The sequence below is a fragment of the Neolamprologus brichardi genome, chromosome 7 (assembly GCF_056152115.1).
Source record: "Neolamprologus brichardi isolate AB-2024 chromosome 7, ASM5615211v1, whole genome shotgun sequence".
Taxonomy (NCBI): Eukaryota; Metazoa; Chordata; class Actinopteri; order Cichliformes; family Cichlidae; genus Neolamprologus; species Neolamprologus brichardi.
The window spans coordinates 34,281,426-34,306,363 of NC_142110.1; the positions used below are offsets into that span (position 1 = coordinate 34,281,426).

General features: G+C 40.4%; 1 protein-coding gene across 10 annotated transcripts in view; it reads right to left on the bottom strand.

The window, feature by feature from the left end:
- The window catches only part of LOC102777117 (glutamate receptor ionotropic, NMDA 1), a 40,683-nt gene extending 16,085 nt beyond the window's left edge, over positions 1-24,598 (bottom strand). The window contains exons 1-11 of one of the 10 annotated variants that reach the window (XM_087843532.1): positions 23,550-24,573; positions 18,934-19,068; positions 17,649-17,825; positions 12,222-12,284; positions 11,368-11,465; positions 9,802-9,923; positions 8,616-8,790; positions 7,544-7,688; positions 3,186-3,272; positions 2,688-2,836; positions 2,237-2,363 (exon numbers count right to left, since the gene is read on the bottom strand). In XM_087843532.1, coding sequence (XP_087699658.1) covers positions 2,237-2,363; positions 2,688-2,836; positions 3,186-3,272; positions 7,544-7,688; positions 8,616-8,790; positions 9,802-9,923; positions 11,368-11,465; positions 12,222-12,284; positions 17,649-17,825; positions 18,934-19,068; positions 23,550-23,798 — 1,527 coding nt within the window. In that variant the 5' untranslated portion in view covers positions 23,799-24,573. Of the gene's footprint in view, positions 1-2,236; positions 2,365-2,687; positions 2,837-3,185; positions 3,273-7,543; positions 7,689-8,615; positions 8,791-9,801; positions 9,924-11,367; positions 11,466-12,221; positions 12,285-17,648; positions 17,826-18,933; positions 19,069-23,549 lie in introns of all 10 variants that reach the window. The other 9 variants (XM_006803534.3, XM_087843533.1, XM_006803531.3 and 6 more) reach the window with 9 other exon arrangements.
- Between the last annotated feature and the right edge of the window lie 340 nt (positions 24,599-24,938).

Below are 24,938 nucleotides of genomic sequence, written 5' to 3' on the forward strand. Positions count from 1 at the left end.
AGAAAGTTGAGAATCTGAATCAGCTTTAGCCCTGCTGTTGTCTAGACCGCAGATTTGCTTCAGGATTTAAGGATTTGGGTTAAACCAAGTAAATGTCAAAAATATAGAACAGCATGTTCTTGCTTTGCCTAAAGAACAGAGTTTCAGGTTTCAGAAGGTTGCAGGTTTTCAGTTCAGCGTATCCAGTTTCTTCTCTTTTTGCTTTCTTGCAGTTCTTACGGCTTCTGCGACATGTTACAGCCTCACACTCCCGTTTTGGGAAGAACTCAATTTTAAGAGATCATCCTTGTTTAATATGTGACAAATAAGAAATAATGCTCTAAAAATAAACATGCAATGGTACATGAAATCAGCACTGAACATACTATAATGGTAATAGGAGGTGATTAAATCTGTTTTATGTCCTTTCTAATTCAGGTCACCTATATACAGCGGATTGTGCTCTTGAGATTTTGGGGCTAAAGACCCATTAGAAAGGTGAACATTTTCACAGGGACTCCTGAAAATCTGAGCACCAATTTCTTTTGTCACAAAAATAATATGGACAGGCATGAAGGACATAATATGACTTTTGTGTTGGTATAAAATGTGTTGGCCATTTTTAGACTTCTTAATATTAGAGCATAATTTTACAATTCATAGCAATGCATTTCACTACAGTTATTAAAAGCTTAGAAATATATTGTATGCTGGACTATTACCGTTAAAAACAATGTGCATTACAGTACATACTTAATGAACAAACATATGGTCAGATAGATGCCTGAAAAAGGCAAGAAACTACTGTTTTACCAAGTGCTATGCACTGTAGCATACATTTATAATTGTTGTGATTCTCAAATGGTTTATTCATTGTATATTTTGAGGCTCTGTTCTTCCAAATGATGCATGATTTGACTCAAAATGGTGTGATTCCATTTAAAATGTCCTCAGGCTATACAGTGTTATTAGCACACTAATTTATTTCCTTGTTGAACCGAAAAAAAAGGATTCCTAGATGGAAGTAAAATTGAGCGTCATTTACAAGCATTTAACAAAAGAAGATGCCCTTGGATTATAAAAATGTAATGATTACATTTTCTACTGCACATCAGAATTAATAGACACATAAGTCGCACCCCATGTAGGCCTGTAGTAGCTTCATCTTAAATAAACCAGTGCAGTTTAATAGTAACATTGCCACTATTATTAAATAAGATAGCTTACATTTTTTTACATTATACAATAATATTTGCTGATAGCTCATTGTTAACATATTTCTATAGTATTGTAGTTGATGATTAGCAGATTCCCGGAAAACTAATGCAATCTGTTGAGAATGTAAACAGAGAAACCAAAGACTGGACTGTTACAAAGATAAGTCACAGTCTAGTTTCTGTGCACTCATGAAGGTGTGCTGCTCGAGCAATACAAGGTTAGGTTATATATAGCTGATCCTAGCAGGGCATGTGTCCTATTTTATCTGCACAAAACCCAACTCTTTCCCAGGAGGGGTTCATAAAAAATGAAGAAACCTTGCCAAAACAACAACAACAACAACAAAAAAACTTCAGCACACAAGTGGTGGTATGTACAGTTTGTATGTGTTCCATTTTCATGGATCACAGAACAGATATGGCAGCGGTGCAGTAAAAACACAATCTGGCAACAAGACAGCTACGGCTCATATATAACTGATCTGATGCAAAGATGGCAATCAATAAGAAAAAAAAGCAGCTGGAAAGCTGAAGGATGTGCAGCAGAAGGCTGGATCGCAGTAGAACAGCTGGACTCGAGTCAAAAATAAACATGATTAAATTTAAATGGCACTCTACTCCCTTTGTCTTCTGAATTATTTAGAAGAAAGGACAGACAATGTGAGTCAAGTTCTCTGAGCCTGTTAAGTAAGTGCGACTCATAAAAAACGATTAACAAAAGCATTAAACGCCTTCAAAAAAAGACAAATACTCTAAACCATATTGAACCTGGTGACCTTGGAAGTGCTTGGTGGCTTGCAGGCCACTCTGCAACTGGTAGGCAACTACTCATCGGTAGTTGACAACTGGAAATTCGTATAATTTTGCTGCCTTGAGCTAATGTTCTCCTTTTTACATCTGAGTGATTTTTAAACACATTCACGTGGAACTACAGGAAAGTCCCAAAATAAAGCCATGCCACCAGATTTAAATTATTGCAGATGGAAAATTCTTCTTGTGTGCCAAAATACACCAACCATGGATCTTAATGTGAAACTCACCCGCTCCTGAGTTCCAAATTTTCCATCAGCCACCAGATGCACCTCATAGGTGAAGTTCATGGTCATAGCCAGCTTTATCAGGAGGTCAATACAAAATCCATAACAACACTGGGGTACGATTGGGCGTCCTGTAACGAAAACAGCAACATTTGGAAGTTATGCACACCCTGGTGGAAACTGGTTCATTTGTTGTTGGTTTCTTTTTGTTTTTGCTTTTTTGAATCCAAAGGCGGCGCATGTAGACTGCACAGAATGCATGACACACTGATACACTGCAGACAACCTCACACAGCCTCATTGCACACAGACCAGGTGTGTGCCAGCATCCCAACAATCACTCAGTCTGAATGGCTACATGCATACATATATAGATACCTGCTGCATATATATGTATGCATCTCCAGTGGATGTTTGGCGGGTGCGCTAGAAGCACAGTGATAATGTAAACGTCCCTGATGTGTTACCTGGGATGGTCTCATTGGGCCCAGTGCAGATAACCTTTTTAATTAAGACTCCATTTAATGTCATTTCCTCCTTGCAAGTACCGTCAGGCAGAGTGGGTTTCACATACACAAATGGCTCCTGGTGTATTGTCACTATCTACAACAGACGGGACAGAAAGCTGTTTATCACGGAGTTGGAGATGCATCTGCTTTAGGAGAAAAACATACATTACACATCACCAAAACATATAGATGTGCAAGGATGGACAGGTGAAAGTAAAAATAACAAACAAGGATACAGATGAGCTTCTCTCGAGGCCTAAGACAGAAGTGAAGAGATAAAAGTCACAGCAAATATGTCAGTTCTGCTTTAAGAACACAGATTAGCTTCCCTACAAGAGAGAGATGTTAGCACACTGTCCAACACGAGTGTTTCGGCTCAGGTCCGCAGTCTATCCGTGTAGACATGAGTGCCACATTGCAGCAGCAAAGTGAAGGTGTCTTACTTTTAGTCGAGTGGACATCTGGAAGCCCTGTGGTTTCTCAGTCTCTCCTCCGGGCCAGATAATCTTCCGCTGATTGTTCATTACCACCTGTAGCGATGCCACACACACATATACAGTATTATAGGTGAGTGCTGACAGAAGGCCTGCTGCTGATGAGGCTTCAGCACTGTGGGTGAGCATCACTAATGAGTCAGCTTTACATAACCACAGCTCAGCAGTTTATTTATTGCATCAACCTCTGACTTTTGTATGATACAGGGTTTCATGAAATTATTACTTTTCCACCTGTCGCCAAATAACTGAAGAGCTTAGAAGAGCTGATCCTTGCAGCCTTTATCGGCTGTCTGGCTGAGTTGAATATCCACCATTAGCTAAAATAGAGTGGGATGGAAACAAGGCTTATAAAAGAGCTTCCATTTTACAGAAGGGTTGGATTAGCGGTAATGGGAAGTAAGTCACATGCTACACCTTAGTCTACTTGCTACAAACTGCAGGGATTTTCAAAGAACAAGCAGTAAAAGTAGAAACAGAAACTGAATTTGTTATATTCAGTACACTCTGATTGTGCTTGGATTTGATTAAAACTGTACAACAGCTCCATTCTGGTGATATTAATGAGGCCGGCACTCTTGCAGATGGATACATAGTTAGTGGACCAGAGCAGGATGGTGGTTTGGTGGTTAGCACCACTGACTCACAACAAGAAGGTCCTGAGCTTGAATCTGCCGCCTAGTGCCTTTCTAAATGGAGATTGTTCTCTATGGGTACTTGGCTTCTTCCTATAGTCCAGAGACATCCATGTTCGGTTAATTGACAACTCTAACTTTGCCAAAAATGTGAATGGTTTCCTGTCTCTCTGTGTTAGCCCTGCCATAGACTGGTAACCTGCCTGTTGCCCTGTGACAGCTGGGGTAGGCTCCTGCTCACCCGTGAACCTGAACTGGATCAGTGGAAGATTGATGAGGCCATTTAGTCCATTTAGAGCCAAAACAAGGGCCGTGTTTGATTTCGTTTCCTCACTAAAGTTTAATAAAATGTACCAAAACCTTTGTTTTTATGGTGAGTAAATGAGCAGCCAGCGCTAAAAAATGTACTTGGAAGTTGATTGTGTGCTTTGCAAAATGGTAAATGAGTGAAATATTTCCTCTTTATCGGTTTCTGTTGTATACTTGGGGTTCATGATTGGTTGTATTTCCCATTCCATGCAATGCAAGCAGGATTGCAAAAAAGAAAGACTGATTTCATAATCTTGCCACTTTCTCTTCTTGCCCTCATTGCATCCAGGAGTTTTGAATGACATATGTGCTACATTTACCAATATTGTCATCATATGATGAGTAAAAGAATCTGAAATATCCCTCTAATACAAGGGCGTAGATTTGGCATGGACGGAAGGGACATGTCCCCACCAATATCCAGCGATTATTGAATTGTCCCCACCAATAATTTGATCTCTTCGAGTAAAGAAAAACAAACCCGATAGTAAGAAAAAACTATCTGTCAGCGTCTCATTCACCCAGCGGTGCAGAAAGAGTTAAATTACGTTCTCTACTGGAGTCCTACGTCATGTGACAAATATGGCCAATGTGATTGGCTGTGCCTTTCAGGGAGCTCTGTTTAGTTTTAGCAGCGGCAAGCCTGCGCTGCGAAGAGGAGAGGAGGCAGCAAAAAGGAAGAACCTGGATATAAGAAAGTATTTTTCAAAGAAACCTGTAAGTCACTTAAAGCCAAGTTCACTCATAAAATGTGTCCGTCATAATAATGTTACAGGCTATGCTAGGCTTTGGCCCACATCAGTCTAAAATTGTATGTACCCATTAATAACGTGTTTTGTAAACTAACTGCACAACATGCAGCACTATTAGTTATCTTAGTCTCAGAGCAGCATTTCTAATTTTGATTGAAACTGTCAGAGAAAACGGCAGCCTCGAGCAAGCCAGGATATTAGTTTACAGAGGCTGTTAAAATTATATGTCTAACGTTAAATGTTGGTGACACAATAATTTCATCCTAATGGTACTGACATATTCATAGGGTTAATATTCGAGACAAAATGTCATGAGGTAGTCATGATTTTGCAAATATTTCAACCAACAATGGTGATACAAGATCACAGGTGAAATTGGATGATGACCTGGTTGTTCATGACTGTATTTGAAGCACAGGTGTGACTGCATGTATGTGGAATGTCTCACTGTTATTTATCAGGTGACAGAGGCAGCTCTGCCATGTTGTAGCTCGGACAGAGGTGAAGATGCGAGGTCACAGGTGACTGACTGATGATTTGGTGCTGTAGATTAAATAGTATTTATTATCATGACAATTGTTAGGCTGCTGATGTAAATTGATTCATTAGTGTATATTTGACAAAGAATCTGAATTGACATGTCTCACTTTTTATATGGCACGAATCAATGTGTTATTTTATCAGGTGGCAATATGTCCTAGTGCAGTCAGAGAGGAAGAGCCAGGGCCAAAGCTGAGGCACATCAGGCACAGAATAATAATTGTAATTTGAGGATAAAACGCATGTACTGAGGCTAAAAGAAGCTTCAGTGCTCTCAGAAAACTAAAAAGATGGCTAAGGTCAACAATGACTCAAATGAGATTAAACAATGCTGCTGCATGTCCACCAGGAGAAACGGGACAGTATAGATGTAAAACAAATATGCCAGCAGTTTATCCCAGTTAACGAGAGGAGCAGGCATGTGTTTGGCTCCTTCACATAGTGGACATTGAGTTGTTGTGTGGGGCACCAGTAGTCCATGTCTGTTGCTGTAACAGTAGTTCATGTTTAGAATTAAAAAATCCCAGCTCACTGATTTGATCAGGGCAACAGTGTGCCTAAACTGTTGCATCATTTTGCTGAGAGATCTTTTACTTTGTGGAAGGGGTGGGCGATATAAACAATATATGATAGAAACGATATAAATTTGGCCAACGATAGAGATGACTATATCGCTCTATCGCGATAGCGCATGTTGATGATGTCATCAAGCTGCGCCTGTTTTGGTCGACAGCATCGCAGCGGCTACAACCATTATCATCTGCAAATTATGGCGGGCGACAGTCATAGCAAAGAGATGAAGCACTTTTGAAATATGGGGAAAGCCAAAAACTGCCCTTCCTCCACTTCCGTAACATTGATTCATTAATGTTGAATTCTCTCGCAGCTGCTCTATTCCCATGTTGTTGCAGTATATTAATAACTAACCTCGTATTGTGGATGAATAATCTCAGTTGTTCTCCTGACTGAAGTTTGGCCCGTGTATAGCATCCTGCTATGCGATTGCATTTGTCCCTGACCACCAGAATCCCTCACGTTAACTTTTATCGAGTGGAAAAAAAGTTGGCTTCATCCTCCAGCTTCACTGTGCTAATGTTATGCTAACATAGACGAAGCTCCTCACTACGGCAGCCGTAATGCTCTGACAATCCATCAAGCAGTGCAGCTTACCAAAGTTGTACTAAAACATTTTTTAACAGATTTCTGCACTCCAAAATCGGTTCGAGGTCAGTAAGCACAACCAGAATTCATACATAAGGCACACTCTCCATTTTTGAGAAAATTAAAGGATTTTAAGTGTGCCTTATAGTGTGGAAAATACATTATACAGAAGAAAAGAATATATCGTGATATATATCGTTACCGCACATGCTTCAAATTATATCGCGATATGAATTTTAGGCCATATCGCCCAGCCCTACTTTGTGGTAATCTTAGATGAGTAGTTTTATGGACAAAACCCACCAGGTCATTCAGTGTTCCCTTAGTGCCAAAATATAACAGATGTTGGTGTACTATAACTGAAGTAATGTTGTTAAGTCCTTAAAGTCATATTCTTTTATTGTCATGACTGTATTTGAAGCTGTTTTTATGTTTGCATAATACCTGATTTATATGCCATAAAAAATATGGCTGAAGTAAACTAAACTCTAAAATACTTAGTCAGTCATTTGTTTAATAGTAATTTAACATTATATAATTCAAATGTAAAACTATGAATTGTAATTTTAAATGGTTTAAAAGCATGTTGAATAGCATATGTAGGCAAGTATATTTCTCCTTTTTTTTTCATCAAGAAGCAAAGACAAAAAGGGGAAAAAAAAGAAATAGGGCAGGGTTTGGTGGTTGAATCATCCGTCCCCACCAATGCCAAAACCAAATCTACGCCCTTGCTCTAATAGAAAAGAGCATTTGTTGAACTGCCTTTTTTATGCAAAGGCTCACAGATATGCGGAGTAGATGTACATTACCTGGTATGTGGCATAGATAGAAAACTGTGGGCTAGACAAAATCCACACATGGTTTGTGAGTATAAAACAGGGAATGGACATCTGAAGGTGCCTTTGTGTACCTGCGTCCCATTGTATATGCCAACTTGGATGAGTCTGGACTTCTGATAGTTCAGTATACTGTAGTGGGCGTATTTCCTATCGCCGTCATCATTGAACTCCACACGCCCTGTGAGACCCTCGGGATATTTAGATGACATCAGCACCCTGTGGCAAGCACATGAAAACTGTTATCTGTGTGAATCAGTGCAAATGTGCCCATGTAAGGCCATTGTGCGTCATCTCATGGTAGTGTAACAGTGTGTTTTTATTGTAAATTGCTCAGTGTAGGGCTCTTAATTCAGTGCATGAAGCAAAAAAAATAAATAAAAATTGATTCACCACATCTCTTGTTAACAAAAGGCAGAGCTGTGGTTGCTGAGTGCTGACAATACTTGCTGTTGCATTTGTTTGGAAGCAGCGCTTTATATTTCGTTATGCTGCCTCGAAGCTGCTCTAAGTGGGTCAGCTGAAACTCACTGGCTTCATTTGGAAATAACAAATACAAGGTTTATGGTACATTCAGGAAAACCTGATAAATCTGATGAATCTGTTAAAACTGTCAACAATGGGGGGAAAATGACTGCAATGCAGCATACAACTTATTTATATTGCAGGCCTGTTTCAGTAATTAAACCTGAGCATGTCTAATATGTTTTTTGCCCTTTATCACAATAATGGAAATTCTAACATTTCTTAATTTTCCAATTATTTTTTAATTGAGACATTTTTTATATGACATTTTCTGTCATATGTCTAAACTGTTGTAATAATAGCTGCTCATATTAAAGATTTCTAATGAAGAAGCCACAGTATTTATGATTAAAACCTCTGAGAGAAAAGCTCAGGCTTCAGACTACTCTAAATAATCAACATCAGACAGTTTTTTTAAACTAAATAGGTTTGTATGGTATTCTAAAGGCCCCACCACCTGCTGTTCAAACCTTTTGTTTACAAAGGGAAAGCCAATCAGTTGTAATTTGCTTTAAATGGAAGTGGTAGAGGAGCCGAAACATCTGGGCCATATATTGTATAAGATTAAAAAAGGATTATTTTAAAACCATGAAACATGCAAAGCTTCTGTGCCAAGCTTACCGTTTAAAAAGGGGTCCTGTTTTCCAAATGTTAGTGTTGCCCACACATCCCCTTGGAGGCTCTGTGATATTCTCCTTCTCAAATAGCTCCTGTATGGACTGAGCTACCACAGCCACTGCGTCATTGATGTGGGCAGACTCATTCTTCCCGTTGATGAGCTGGAGGCCGATTAGACCTGAGAGCATTCCAACAACATAAAGATAATCACCTTCCTGAGCAAGGCACACTCTCTCAGGAGCCTTTTGCAATGCGCAAAGTGGAAAAAAACTTATAGGGCCTCCAGTTTAAACATCCTGAAAAAAGGTCAGACATCAGCTGCTTGATCCAGCTCTGATCTACTGGGAGGGGTAAGTTCAATAAGAGTGTCTCATAAAATGACATCTATGATTAAGAAAGCAGAAATAAGTGGATCATTTTTCTGATGTTGTCACCGATGACCTTTTCGCAGCATGTGCAAGGAGTCCCTTGAAGTTGGATTTATATTTTTCAGCCCTTCTGGCAAAAGTTTGAGGACTCAGCACAGGCACACATATTATTTGTGTTCTCGCTAAACAAAAATACCACCAGGCCTACTTTTAAACCAAGCAACAATCCAACTTCAGCTAAGTTTTCTGATTGCAACCAGGTCCATCAGTCTTGCAGGCTCCTAAAAGAAGCTGCAGTGCAGGTGGAAGAGACTGGACATGGACAGGACAACAAACGCTCTGCGGGAATTGCTTGTGTTTGAGTGCCTGGGGGAGAAACGGTTGACATTTGTGACCAGAAAGTGATAAAATACCGTGACCTGTGAGACATGTGCAAAAATATCCACGAATACATACAAAAAGACTGTTGTGGCTTACCATTCTATCAGTTATCTGTTGCAAAACTCTCCCTTTATAATTCATTAGAGACCAGGATGTTAATATGGCAGATTAGCACAGTGAATTTAGCCTTGGATGAGCCAGGATACACACACATTTAAAGTAAAAACTGAGTGTAAATACACACCACATTTAAACCTTTAAACAAAGAATGCTTAAACGTTTAAATGCTCAACACGAAACAAGCAGTAATACAAATAATCATGTAATAAACCCATCGATAAATGGTTAATCTTTCTAATCCTGTGTGTGTTATGCTCGGCCTCTTAGTAAAGCCGAGGTAAACTGGTGCATTCCCAGTGATCTAAGCTGGATGAACGTACCGTCTGGTGCCTCACTCAGGGCTTTACCCGACATCTCACGCTCGCCCACCAGCCACACGTAGCCAGAGCCCGTCATGTTGAGGAAACGGGCAGCCCTGTACACTGCGGCAGCGTCCTCCTCACTGGAATTTGTTAAAATTAAATCAATAAAAGACAATTGATTGTTTAAACCAGCTGATCTGATATGCGAGTCTGCCAAGGCTTTCAAGTAACCAAAACAGGAGCAGTGACATGAATCACAAAAATACTAAACAAAATCCAACCTGACGGCTTTTCCGAGCATTAGAAACAAAGTCAGCCATGATGATATAAAAGATTAATAATTTAAAGTTTTGACACTCATGGATTTTTAATTAAAAACTTTTCATTAAAAATAGATCATCATGAGTCATTATAGGACAAAACAAGAAACAAGAAAATGTAATTGTTGCTTTTAAATTTTAAGGGTTTAGACAAAGTTTGTAATTCTGGTTTGTAATAAACATCTTTAGGCCATTTCCCCCCTACGATACATTTAGCTGTAGCCCTGCAACAGACTGGCAACCTGTCAAGGGCGAACCCCACTTCATGCTCCATGACAGCTGCAATAGGCTCCAGTTCCCTCACAACCCTGAATTGAATAAGTGGAAGAAAATGGATGGATGGACATTTATGCAAGTTCATTTTCCTTGAAAACAGCATGAAGCTCTCTAGTCTACACAGCATTTTATGATTTAGTTTGAAGAAATGGCTTTCTATTGATGTTAAAGGTTTATCATTTCAGTTTTTTGTCATTTTCGGGGGGACATTTACATCTTTATTTGATAGAATGGTGAAGAGACTCAGACACTCAGCAAAAGACCTGGAGTCACACTTGAAACCATGGTCACCTGTTCAACCACGTGAGTTAAACTGGCATCCTAGATTTTTTTCAGAAGTCTATCCCATATCATCCCGGGCAGCCAGTTATGAAAGCTAAAAAAGGCCCCAAAACACACAACTCTGTGCTGCAGACAATCCTCTGCTTTATATTCTTAAAATCCCCAAAACATAATTTCATATAAGGGAGACACGTTTATCATAAAGTTGCTAAACACACAAGATCTTTACATATTTGTAACTTGATGACAAAAAACCCTAAGGCTGACTTTACCCACATTTTAATTTAAAAGAAAAAAACACTCATATTTTATATATTGCATCCACTTTTACAATATTTACTTCAAGCTATATTTTTATTATACTGAGTGAAATGACAAAAACTAATGACAGGCTTTGGACACATTGATGCCCTGTGTCAGAATCCATCACTATCAATCATGTATGATTACTTACATCAAAAAGAAATCTAAGTGTATATTCTGTAGCAACACATAGACACATTTCTATGAAAATACAATACATTTGAATTCTTTTCCTCTGAAATGCAGAAATGTAAGTACAAGTAAATACAAAGCTCAATACAGAGCTGCAGGACTTCTACAACTTTCCATATTAGTGCAGCTGAAACCTTTGAAGCACTCTCCAGAAGGTCTATAAATATATCTATGTTATTTATTTAAAAAATAAATAAATAAAAAACCTCACCTGGCGGACAGGATGATGACTCGGGCCTCCAGCTCTTTCGCCTCCAGCAGCAGAGCAGTTAAGTTAGTCTCCTGGCTGAACTGGAGGACTTTCTCTGCCTGTGATTGGGGCATAAGGAAGGTCAAGCCAGCTACTTTCCCCTACCTCAGACACCATGCTGCCTCTTTACCTTCTTGGTTTGAGCTTGGCCGATTTTGTTTGAAAACGAGAGACAGAGATATAAAAAGGAAAGCGATCCAGGGGAACCGGCTGAACTAAAAAAATAAAAAAAGCTTGAAGGGAAAAAAAACTTTTGCATTTGTTCGCATGCAAACTAAGGGTTATCAAGGCTCCAAAGAAGGACGTGCATGTGTTAGGTAGGGGGAAAGAAGAAGGTCAATGCAACCAGTAACTAAAAACAGGTGAAGGGGGGTGAGAGGGACGTTTTCCCCCAACAAAAAAACTGCTGAAAACTAGGGAAGTGCTACAGAACAGGAGGAAGTAGCATCTGGGAAACAGTTTTGTCCCACACTACCGGTTCTCCACAAAGGAATGGAGTTGCAAACTTTTTTTGTGTGTGTGAGTGTGTGTGTTCTGAGTACATGCATTCCTTTACTGAAGGAAAAAATGAAAAATGATAAAAGCGAGGCGCTGGCCACTGATTTTTTTTTATGTTAAAAAATTATAGATTTTTTTTCACAACAAAATCATTCTTCATTTAAATCATAGGGAAATGTCTCAAAGTAAAAATTAAAGAAAACACGTGCTACCAAGAGAGGGACATTTCTGGGTCGGCTGGTGACTGGTTTGGTCTGGTTTCTAGTTGCTACGTTTGGAAAGTTGGTGGGCGGCGTGCATTGACCATGCAAATATACCTTAGGTCCTCGCTTGTTGTCATAGGACAGTTGGTCGAGGTTTTCATAGTTCCTTTTTTTATTCTGATGAGTAATGTGCACAGAGAAAATATGCAGACACAGAAAAATATTATAAACAGTTGAAAATGGAGGGCAGTAAAGCATTCCAACAAATCTCCACTTTTCTGCTTCAAATTGGGATCTTTAACAGTGGGGCTTGCAAAAACATCAGAGATGACCACTTGAAATCATGCTGAGATTATGTCCTCTTATTAAAAACAGATATTAAGTATATACAGCATTTACATGTACTGTGCATGTGATGCATTAATTATTAGTGATAATAACAAACATAAGTGTCAAGGAGAGTGATCAGATTTCCAGCACGCCTTAAAATCATCTCTATGTGATCACTTTTTTGGCCTCTTAACAAAAACACAAAGAGCTCATTAAATTTTTCGCAGTATGGCGCACTTGCAAAAGAAACTGCTACTCCACAAAACCATCTGCTCATTCAACATCATCTTCAGAAGCTCGTTCTATACTTAGCATCCTCAGACACAATCATTAAAAGCTTGGCTGCAGTTTGCAAACAGTAACAGCAGTAATTCAACATCAACTGCTAACACGCAGTCATTTTTTACCCCGTAAAAATCCAGCAAATCCGGAAAACTTCTGTCCCACCTCGGCACTATACAGACTAATTCTCAGCAGTCTTTGAGGGTGACTGTCAAAACTGGGAATGTTAGAAAAATAAAAATATAGCACTCAATAAAAGTGTCTGACTTTGTAGCAAGCTCTTGTTTTCAAAATGTATTGCACAAAGGAAACAAAGGTTTCCCACAGAGCTGGATCAGAGTTAATAAAGTGTGAGTGCTGTAGGGCAGGTCCAGAAAGCTCTTGCTCTACAAATTAAGTAATAAATCTTCACAAAAAACATTCACATTCCCTCTGTAGCATTTTGATTTTGTGGCATTTTTAGCTTGATTGACACCTAAAGCATGTAGCACAGTACTAACAAAAATAATGTGTTGTGAAAGCGAGACACAGAGCAATCCGATAGGGGATTCCTATGCACGTTTAATTACATTCAGGCTATCTAACACTTGAGGTGTCACCATTTCAGACTCTGGTCCTGTTCTGTATCCTGCGAGAGGAGCCACTTGGGAGTCCAGGCTGAGTTTAGAAGCCATTTTGCAGTAAAATAGCAAACTGCGTGTTTCTGCATCACAGGGTTTCTTTCACAGCTGCCTGGATTCAGAGCTCACACCTCAGTGCACTCTGGTCCGCACTCCCCCGTTTGCAAAGTTCAGGCTGACTGTGCATCAATGCACTATTCAGCAAACTGACAACAGATGCTGCCTAGTAAATCTTTTATTCACATAAACAAACAAACAAACAAATGTTAAACACCTCTGTGTGCATGCTGTTGTGTTCCAAAAGAATAAAAAGCCCATAAAAAAATTATCATATATGATATAGATATGAGAACTGTTGGATGCTAATGGGAGAATAAGAACAAAAAACAAAAGAAAAGAACATATCTATTTTATAAAAAAAAAACACATAGATGTTTCTTCAGCCACTTCATTGCATAGACCTGTTCAACAGCAAATATTTACCCAGCCAGTCATCAAGTAACTCCGTTTAGGCATCTAAACATGGTCAAGATGACCCACTGAAGTTCAAACTGAGCATCAGAATGAGGAAGAAATGAGTGTTTCAGAAACTGCTGACCCACTGAGATTTTACCACCCAACCATTTCTAACAAAGAGCAAATATCCAGTGAGCAGCAGTTTTCTGGGGGATTATGCCTTTTTAATGCCTGAGGTCAGAGAGGAATGGCCAGACTGCTTCAAGCTAATAAGAAGGAAACAGTAACTCAAACAATCACTTATTACAACCAAGCTATACAGACAAGCATCAAGAATGCGAATCAAATGTGTTGCCTGCTCTGAAGTCTCGATTTCTGCTGCTACATTCAGGTGGTAGGGTCTGAATTTGGCATAAAGAACATGGAAGCATGGATCCATCCTGCCTTGTGTCAAAGGCTCAGACTGACAGTGGTGGTATAATGATTTGGGCATATTTCCAACACCTTGTTGAATCTATGTCATGAAGAATTTAGGCAGTTCTGAAGAACAAAAGGGGGTTCAAACCATTACTAGTAAGTTGTACCTTATAAAAAAACTCAAAGGAGCTGCCTGCAACAATCAGCATCAAGGTGAATTGTGGTATTCACTGGCCACTTTGTTAGGTTCTATGTGATAAAGTGGCCAGTGAGTGTAAATAAATTGTATTTTTGCAGAAAGATCTTCTACATAATATTTGGAATATCTGGAATTATCATCAGTGGTGACAGATCACTAAATTTATTTCAAAGTAATGTTACAAAAATGTCCCAGAAACCTTACGGTAATGGTGTTTGATCTTCAGCTCCTGGCAGTGGCATTTCTCTCTGTATCCTATCAACTCTAAAGGCAAAAATCGGGTTAGAAATTTATCAGAAACTGAGAATTTTTTGCATCTAATTCAAGTAGAAACCCTCTCTGAAGCCTTCCAGAAAAAAAGGACTTTGTCTTTATCCCCTGAGTTTTTCTGAGCACTCTATTTTTGTATCTGCAGCCAGGCATTAATATTTCACTTTGTGTTGGCCACATTTGCTCTCTGGCTAAGTCCACTGTGTCCAGCGCCTTTTCACTGGTGGTGACAGCCCCCCTGTGACTGTGTGACCTCGCTAAAGACTTACCACGGAGCTAAAAATACTCCAACTTGCCTGTCACTGAGTTTATGCAGCACAAGAAGGTGATTAGCAAGAGCAACATTTCTCAGTTTTAATTAGAGCGTGGTCTACCTGAGACAAAATGAAATCCTTCAGCATCACCTAAAGCATTTGGAGATATGACATCCAGACAAATCTATAAAGAAAAAGCTGGTTTGGTAATGAAAAAGATTTTTTTATCATGATTATTTTGTTAATTCGGTGACACACGGGATGTCAGAGCCGAGGGGAAAGTGAGCTGAGCAGCTGCTCTCTGACATTTCTTTTCTCGTCATTTAAGAGTATGAAGGTTACACTCCCTGATTTTGTCACACTGCCAAGCGTAAAACCCCAACTGTCCTCTCAGCTGGGGACCAAGTTTTGATTCTTCTTTTGTGACATTTTATGAAAATCATGTTGCATTTTAAGATATTAAGGCTTCTTTTGTTTAATATTTTCTCAGCATAGCCAGAACTACATCAGCGTGCCTTTTAAAGCTTTCCAACTTCTCCACATGCATGTGGCTCTAAGTCTTTTGCATATTTCTTCCTATTTAATGCTTCATTTAAGAAAGAAAAGCTGCAGTAATTTAGTGGAAGAGCTGGAATCTGTAGTGTTGAGAAAATGTTAGTCCAGATTAACCATTTGTTCACGGCTATTTTCAGCTACGGATTAACAGGCATTACCCAGTAGTGTATAGATGAGTGTATGTTGGACTGACTCAAAACAAACTATAGAGGATTTACTCGTGGTAATGAAGGAGGATGCCAGTGTGACAGCAGGATCCGTTAATTTTTTAAGGTTTATCGACAGCAGCTGAGCTCTACGGCACAGCTGAAAGACATACATCAGCCTTTGGATATGGCGAAAACAGTCATTAGCAGTATACAGGACTCGTCTTATGCTGCTCTGCACTGGTTTCAGTGTAATTATCTCTGCATGTTTTTGGAAAGATTCTCAAACAAATCCTTCTCAGGGCCCAGAAACTCTCAAACTGGCACTGCAGTGAGGACTAAATATATTCATAATTACCGTAATTCCCGGACTACAGAGCGCACCTGATTAAAAGCCGCATGCTCTAATTTTAGAAAGACAATCAATTTTGTACTTGTACAGGCCGCACCGGATTTTAAGCCGTATGCGTTTCACTCGTAATATGAGATATTTACACAGAAATATTACACGTGAGGATTTTTAACGTTTAATTTAATCCGTAAGGAAACATAAACGTCATGGTAACATACAAAAATACATACTGCAAATGCTTTCTTGCCTCGAACAGCGCCTGTAACACGGCTACCTTTACGTACGTATTGGTAACACACAAATTACGTTGCTCATGTTTTTTTTACGGAACAGTGCACAAACAACATTACAACGTCTCTTAACAACCGTAAAAATATATACCGTATATATACTACTTATCAATTTTATTGGTCTACTATTACCAGGCAAAATGTTTTTGGCCGCATGAAAAAAATGCATTAGCTGCACGTCAGTATAAGCCGCAGTGTTCACAGTGTGGGAAAAAAGTAGCTGCTTATGACCCGAAAACCACGGTAGAGGCTCTCATCAGCAGAGAGAGTCGCTGCCACTTCGCTCAGCTTTATGGGACTGAATGAGCTGAATGCACAGATGGGTTCATTCTGAGATCCAAACGAAGACTTTGTACTTGCAGGCTTTTAATATACAAATTTATCTTTTCCAGTGCAGGATGTGAGTCACATCTCCACCATCTGACTGTCATTGGTTATGGTTCAAAGTGCGCAGCTGCAGTTTCACAATCGAGAGTGTTTTCCGATTGGTGTCTGACGCCGCTTCATTTAAGCAGCTTTGCTTTAACTGTAGCTGCCTTCTGCAAAATTGCCTCGGGTGTGTGTCATACCCAGTGTCTCTTCAGTTTCTGATTTAATTAAGTCTCCGAATCAGGACTCATTTCACTCTGCCACACAATTACAGCAAAAGAGCCCCAGAGAGGGACAAGCAACGCAGAGTACAAAGAGAAAACGCATCGCAACGTGATTTCATCTTATTAAATGGATGAAATAGATGCAGTTGTTTTTGTTTTTTTCTTCATCTTTCTAGCCATCTAACTCTCTTTGGCCCCAAAGGGCACACATCATCACAGTCTCAAGTCTGTTTTGGCTCAAAGATCAGCATTTCACTGACCCATATACACAGCCCAGAGCAATACTTAAAATGGAAGCATCAGCGCTAAAAAGAAAAAAATAAATCCTCTTATCTTCCAAACATGAAGTAGCAGGTTGCAATAAAGGAAAGCCCTCTGTGTGCAGTAACAAAGCCTGCAAAGAAACACCTGACTCCAGTGAAACAGTTAAATCTGTGATGGTTTGCAAAGCCCCATGTTAAATTCCACTATTTGGCTCCCAATGTGGAAAGACACTGGATAATTTGGACTATGGAGAAAAGCAAAGTGAAGATGAGCAAATAAACATACAAACTTTTGTAAGATTAGACCACATTAAACGCTGGTAATGTCTCTAGGAATGTTAGCCAATGTTTACACAATGGTGAGAAAGAGATGTGGCCACACAACAGAAAGGAAAACAGTCACATACATAGAAGACCTTTGAGGTTTAAAAGCCTTAAACACTCGCACGCTCATGCTCATACACTCGAGGGGACGGGGGAGGAGGCTAGGAGGCCGGGAGCCAGAGCATCTCACCTTTGTTTCTCTTTCCTCCAAGAGGGTCTCGAGCCTCTTTTGAGCAGCCCGGCCCTCGTGGTCGTCGCTCACTATCAGGATGATGTGGTTCCAGTTGAACTCGCGCATTAGGTCGAACCACACGTGCGCCTGGTGAGAGTAGGGAGGGACTGTCCGCAGAAAGGACAGGTGGATACTCTGAGGAGCGTTGAGCAGAAAAAAAGGTGATCAGCAAAGATGCATGATTAGTTTTTTAAAATCTGTTTGTTATCAAGTGGAAATAATATTAAGTCATGTTCTGACAACATGATAATTATCCCGTGTGCACAAGATAAAAAAAATGTATCATGTAGAACTACATAACAGCTAAATTTCCAATGGTCTCATTGATTGCAACATAAGACTGTAAGTATACACAGTGTACCCAAAAGTAATCCAGTATGCAGTGGACATGCTCCGCATCCCTCTTTTGAAGAATATCAATAAAGGAAGTAATTAGCCACTTGGGAAAAAGAGTATCTCTGAGACTGAGTGGAGTCTGAAGTTACTACTATGTTCTGGCTGAGAGTCCATAGTCTGCACCAGGAGTTTTAAACAAATAAATACTTCTTCTTTTTTAAAGTAGGGGCACAAATAAAAGATTAGAGCCTTAGCCATCAAAATAAAGACTTGAATGCAAAAACTGGATTATTTGAAGATGCTGCAAGTCTCTAAATCTGGATAGCTTTAATTGAGTGTCCACATACTTTTGGTGATCTGGGATATGGTTTTGTATGCTGTTCATTTTAGCTGCTCAATCTGTTCTAGACAAATCACGCACCACATATTTAAGATGTTTTGTGGCAGTGAACAAAAGCAAACACAATGGATAAATATCATGTACAACAATATGGAATCCCTTTCCTTGATCCCTTCCTCACATCTCCCCCAGGCCTATCTAAATCTCTGAATTGAATGCCTCTCATTTCCCTTATTTTGGGAGATTATGGACTGTGTCACTTTAAACACTCAATTCATGTCTTTGGCATTTATGTGATTGCTTTAGTTTCATTTTGGTTGCTTGTGCTTCTTAAAAACACAAGTCAGGTCGGAGGCATTATTAATGATGCTCTTTCAAATTTCAGCTGGAAACCCATTTAATCACAGCTCCCCTAATGGACACTGATGGGACGTTTAATCTAGGAAGCCTCTGAAGATGCCCCAGGGGAGCTTCTTATTCCTCCACTCTGTGTTCACGCTCTTCCTGTTTTTCCTGTTTCCCTCTTTCTCTCTGTCTCCTTTTACATCTCTCACATCCATCACTTACCTTGTCTGAGTAGATGGACATGCGGGTGGTGAGCCCCACCACAGGGATGCGGTAGAAGCCTGCCGTGTAAGAGACAGGCGTCGGGGTTAGGTGGTCATTGGACTGGGGAGGGTGACTCACCAGGATAGCATAGACCTGCAGAGATACAGAAGAAGGACCCTTTGTCATTTTGACACTGCCATTAAGACAAAATGTTAAGACCACTCATCCTACTCTGATAGATGTTGGGGGCAGCAGTTTCTATCTTTCTTTCTTTAGAAGCTGTATATAAAAGATGGAAGTAGCTTTCAGGTCCGAAAAGTGAAGACACACCAGGTGTCTTAAATTTCAAATCTTTTAATGGCCAGGAGGGAGTGATGCTTCCTGTTGTACAAAGAAGCCAAGCTAAATATATCTCTATGAAAAGATTATTTAAAACATGGTTCCAGGTAACCCTTTATGGCTGGTCGGAGTGGACAGCCTCCATTTTGCGCAGCTATTTTTAAGGCCTGGTCGAATTGCAACCTCATAAGCCATAAGCTAGCACAATAATCTTTTTGCATATAAAACCTTAGGAGTTGTACTTATATCTTATACACTCATCTTGTCCTAGGTCACGGTTTCATTCCACATATGGCTTTACAAAAATTGCATAAAAAGCACTTGCAGCAATAAAAACATTATATTCCAGAAACACGCTTTGCCGATACAATCAGCTGTTCATAGCACTTCCTATGTTGGAATAGAGGTCAGAGCTGTCACAGAACTATCGCATGTCTGCCCGAAACCAGAAGTAACGTAATTTTTGTGGAAAATGTAGTTTTTGTCTTATATGTCATTTACAAAGATATGCTGGTGTTTTTAAAATTCATGTTTGAGGCTACGTCCACACGTACCCGGGTATTTTTGAAAACGCAGATTTTTCTATGCGTTTGCACCTTTCGTCCACACGTAAACGGCGTTTTCGGTCACTGAAAACGGAGATTTTTAAAAACTCCGGCCAGGGTGGATATTTTTGAAAACTTCGTTTTTGCATTTACCTGTGGACGAGAAAAACGGAGAAAACGCAGCATCAAAGGTGTGCGCCTTTTTTGACATCACACTGTGCGCCACGTTATTGTTTCGGTGAAATAAATTTCTACAATACTATTACTGTTAATTTTACTCTCTGCAGTGTTTAAATGCTTACATATACACACACAGTTACTGTCCCTCCACACATACGACTCGGTTCTGCTTCTATGCCCCAGCTTTGTTTACTTTTTCCCACCGAGGCTTCTAGACTTCTGATTGGTCAACATTTCTACACGGTTAGGAATATATCACCACCTGTTGCTTTGGCATGTTCCTAGCAGCATTTTCCTTCATTTCTGCCTTTACGTGTGGACGGGATTATTTTTTTAAACGAAAACAGAAAATCTCAGTTTTCAAAAATACCCGTGTACGTGTGGACGTAGCCTCAGTTTATGCCTTTTTTTAATAGTTTCTGGAATGCCTAGAACTCAAATTACACTATTGGAAATAGTATATTTTGATGCACATGATGTTTTTTTGCATATTTACATTATAATATTTATTTTCATTTTTCCTGCAGTATATAAAAATTGGTGTATCTCAAAAATAAAACTATGAAGACACTCAAAATAAATTTCCTGTGGTTGAAAACTATTTTGTGCAACTTTTTTGCATTTACAGTTTTGAGGGATATCGCTCTGATTTTGGTCTTTGCCTTTAGAGATACCAAAATCTTTAGGATAGGGGGTTGAGTTGCAATATTTAATAAGTCACCTGTTCAAATTACATTAAGGCTTAAAGTTACATACTTGTGGCACAAAATACCAATACTTAGGCTTGAAAAAAAATCAATAGTTGATGTCCAGGTGGCGTCATCCATCTTTGATATACAGTCTATTTTTACAGACCCTTAAAGACACAGTGTCCTCCAAAATCAAACACACATATCTTCTCCCAGGTCTTGTTTAGATGTGAGTTGCCCAGCCTCTGGGTCTGGGTCTGCCTTCTCTTGAGCATAATGGCACCGACCACCTAAAGAAAGCAGGTGGAAGCCACTGATGACATCAAAAGTGTGAGCCTTTCAGCATGAAGAGATGCAGTCCTTCTTTTGCATAGTAATGCAGTTGACAGTGTAGTTCAGTGGAAAGAAAAAAGCTCCAACATTCAAACTTTTTTTGAGTAACTGGGTCATAGTTTTAGAAAGAGGCCAGTTTTCAAATTTAGTTTTTGTCACTTTAAGCAGCTCCACACAAGTGTTTTCAGTTTGTGGTTTTATGTGTGTGTGTGTGTGTGTGTGTGTGTGTGTGTGTGTGTGTGTGTGTGTGTGTGTGTGTGTGTGTGTGTGTGTTACTAAATAGGAAAAAGTGTTTGTCTCCAACTTTGTGCAATTTGATGTGCAGTTTCCCTTTAAGACTAGATTAAAATGTGGGAATTGTGTTAAAGTCTTTTCATTTCAGTTTTTATTTGGAATTAATCACTGATCACAAACTGATTGCTTCACAGAATCTAGGCCAGTGAGCATATATAGCCCTGGGGAAGCTGTCCACTAGACAGAGCCAGTAATTAAGCCTTGGCGGCAACATCAGGGTTTTTTTTATTTATTTATTCTTTAGCTTGAATGAAACTTCTGTGTGCCTAACATACAATATACTCATTATTCATTCAGTGAACCTTGAATCTAGACATAAATTGTAGCCAGGGGCAACCACATCTATAACAAAAAAATAGAGAAGCAAAAAAACAAAAAAGAAACTTCTCCTTGAGATGATGCTCACTGTGTGGGCTGGCAGACTAATATTAATTTGTGCTGTCTTATTCCTGCATTAAGTGAGCCCAAGCTGACCAACTACTCAAGTAAAAGGATGAATTTATGTGAGAATCGATTTGAGAAATGCCCCGGAGATGTGGATGAAGGGGAATAAAGTTGGCATGGCTGTGCGGGAATGGATTATTGGATATGAGGAGTCCGTATGGTTGGGTCAAAAATGAGGTCTATCTTCCAAGGACTGCTCCCAGGCATCTACTCTTCCATCTGCCACAGTCTTCCCTCCTCTGTGACTGCTAGCACCTACTGGCTGATCTCATCAGATTACACCTTCGATAGACTTTCTGTCCAATTCAAGTGTGATTTAGTCTCATTCACAAGAGGTGTGTGTGTGTGTGTGTGTGTGTGTGTGTGTGTGTGTGTGTGTGTGTGTGTGTGTGTGTGTGTGTGTGAGAGAGAGAGAGAGAGAGAGAGAGAGAGAGAGAGAGAGAGAGAGAGAGAGAGTCTTTTAAGGTCAGGTCAGGGTTAGGCAGGCAGTTAAGGTAAACAATATCCCCAATAAATCACTGTAAATCAGTTTAATGTCCCTTAAATTCACGGGGGACACAGAGAACATTGTTGGTGTTGTCTTTAGAATCTCATGTGGGTGGATTGTACACTCTTACTTTGTATGACAGAAACAGAATATGATGGTTTTATTCCTACAAGCCTGTGTCTCTTAGACTCATTATATTAAGCAGAGGAACAGGGACATGAAAGCAACACTGAAGCTGTGGGTGGTTTTTTTTTTTCTTTCTTTTTTTTATAAAGCTTAATTATGTGTGTGGGAGAAAGAAGAGTGAGAGCAAGAGGGACTTCACGCCTCAACATGCTGTGACATAATGTTGGCGCTTTTTAAAAGCTGTGTTGAGCATCACCACGAGAGGATGGTCGGTGCATTTGTCAGCCTGCTTCAACTCTCAAAGGTGCACGCTCTCTAATCATGTATTACTTATGACATATGTTTTGCTGGCTACATCTGCAGCACAAATGGCGTGAATCTCAGAGATAATTCACATTTCAGGTCATTTTTAACATGCGCCTCCTCCTAGTATACCTTACAAAGACAGTTTCTCATGCCACCCATGCTTCGGATCACTATCAGAGGAACTAAGGTCATTATCCACCAAACATACTAAACTGTTACCTCAAACCATTCCAGCCTCCTTTTGCCAAAATGTTCACTCGTCATGCACCATGCACGGTCAGAGCCAAGCCATTAATCACAAATTACATATTGCACATTTTCACTCCTGACTGGTTCCTTTGCAGTTGAGTTGTTCCGCAGCTGGGTGTCCTATAAAGTACAATTGCCCTCTCATCCGAGTTATGCCCCAAACCACAGCCTATTTTTGGATTTCTGGAAAACAGATGGAGCTGTAAAGGGATCAGTGTATTATACAAAGTGAACTAAAATGTGAGTTAAAGTGTGGAATAGTGCCAAATGGAACAACAGAAGGCCAGAATATGTAGTCTAACTTCCTGCCCCTACATTAACATGTTCCTGCTTGATATATATTCTGCAGCTGAAGATCGAATAAAATAGTCTGTCTAGGTTTAATTCAGAATTTGAGACTAATAAGCTAGTTATGACAACCAATCCCTTCAACGGTGCAAAGGTGAAAAAACAAAGATGCTTCTGAAATGTAAGAAATTTCACTGAGAGCACAAACTTTCTCTGTTAAGAAGCAGTCCCTCAAAGACACCCGGATGCAACTATCTTTAGGTAGGTGGACTTTGCATTTAGCTCGTGGCAAATAGGCTATACTAAAATCAGAGATGAATAAGGCAACTAGAGCCCATTGGCAGTAAACTGTACCTGACTGGAGATGAGGTCCTCGCAGACGGAGAGAGCCATCTGGATCGCGTTGGATTTATGCGTTACGGAGATGGCGGTCAGCTTGAATTTGTCCCTGCCGTAGACTTGGTTGGCCTGGGTCACGGCATCTTTGAAGACCTGCTCGTATCTCTTCTGGCTCAGGACGGCCCCGATGTTCACGATCTTCGGCTCGCAGCCGGCCCGCGCGCAGGAGCACGAGAAGAGCACCGCCAGCAAAAACAGACGCATCGTGTGGACCACCAAACAGCACAGCGCAGCCCGGTCGCTTTTCTCCCCGGTGGCGGGTCGGCTCGACCAGCTTCTGGACAGCTCAGCCAGTTGAATGCGCGACTGCAGGCACAATCCAGGTGGGCGGTGATAGAGAGGGAGGGAGGCCAAAAAAGGAAGAGGAAGACTTTGTCCAAAAAAAAAGGTGGTTTGGTTATGTGCAATGCGGAGGAATGTGCATGATCATGTTAGAGACAGGCTGTCAACCGGGGACATCTAACCCGCATTGTCCACCTTCTTTGCTCTCCTTTGAGGAGCTGCAAAACCTTCTAGTGGCAGCCACAAAGACTTAAATCATAGCCCACGCTTCTACGGCTTCCTCTCCGGGGCGAGTATCGCTCTCTCCAGCCTCTGTTCCCATGCGCTTTCTCCGAACTCAGCACCGATGCGTGGCGCGCTGGTTGCTCTGGGCTGAGCGGCTGCTGCTGCTGTCCTTGGTCCTGACAGCTGTGCATGCGCGCCTGTGGTGCGCGCTCCCGCTGTATCGGTTCCCTGCTCCGGGGTTTTGCGCGTTGGCGTGCTGTGCTGCTGCTGCTGCTGCTTCAGCTACTAATGATGCCGGCGAAGAAGCTAATCCTATGAAAAATACATGTAATCACTTGTTAAAAACACACTCGATCATCATGTTTGTCGTAACAGGACACGAAAGGCAGGAGCAGTATGAATGGGCTGCAAAAAAAATTATATCAGCGTTGTGGGCTTTGCTGGTGCATAAAATTTGAAATGGTCAGAAGGGAGGAGGGAAGGCGTTTGTCTTTTTAGTATAACAGTAGTCATGCCCCCCCGGAACTTGAACTGGAAAGAGAGCCTGATTTCTCATACTGCTCTCTCTCGTAAACTGGACCGACCTCCGTGAGCAGCTCATTAATCACACAGGATGTCAGCATCATCAGTCATAGCCCGTCACTCTTCTGCAGAAGATGACTCGCCTGTGTTGGTTGTCTAATTTTTGTATGTGTGTGTGTGAGAGAGAAAGAAGTGTGTTTGTAAAGGATAGAGTGCGTGTGTGTGTGTGTGTGTGTGTGTGTGTGTGTGTGTGTGTGTGTGTGTGTGTGTGCAGAGACGAAGTAAAAGAAACACACTGTGGATGTTGCATTATAT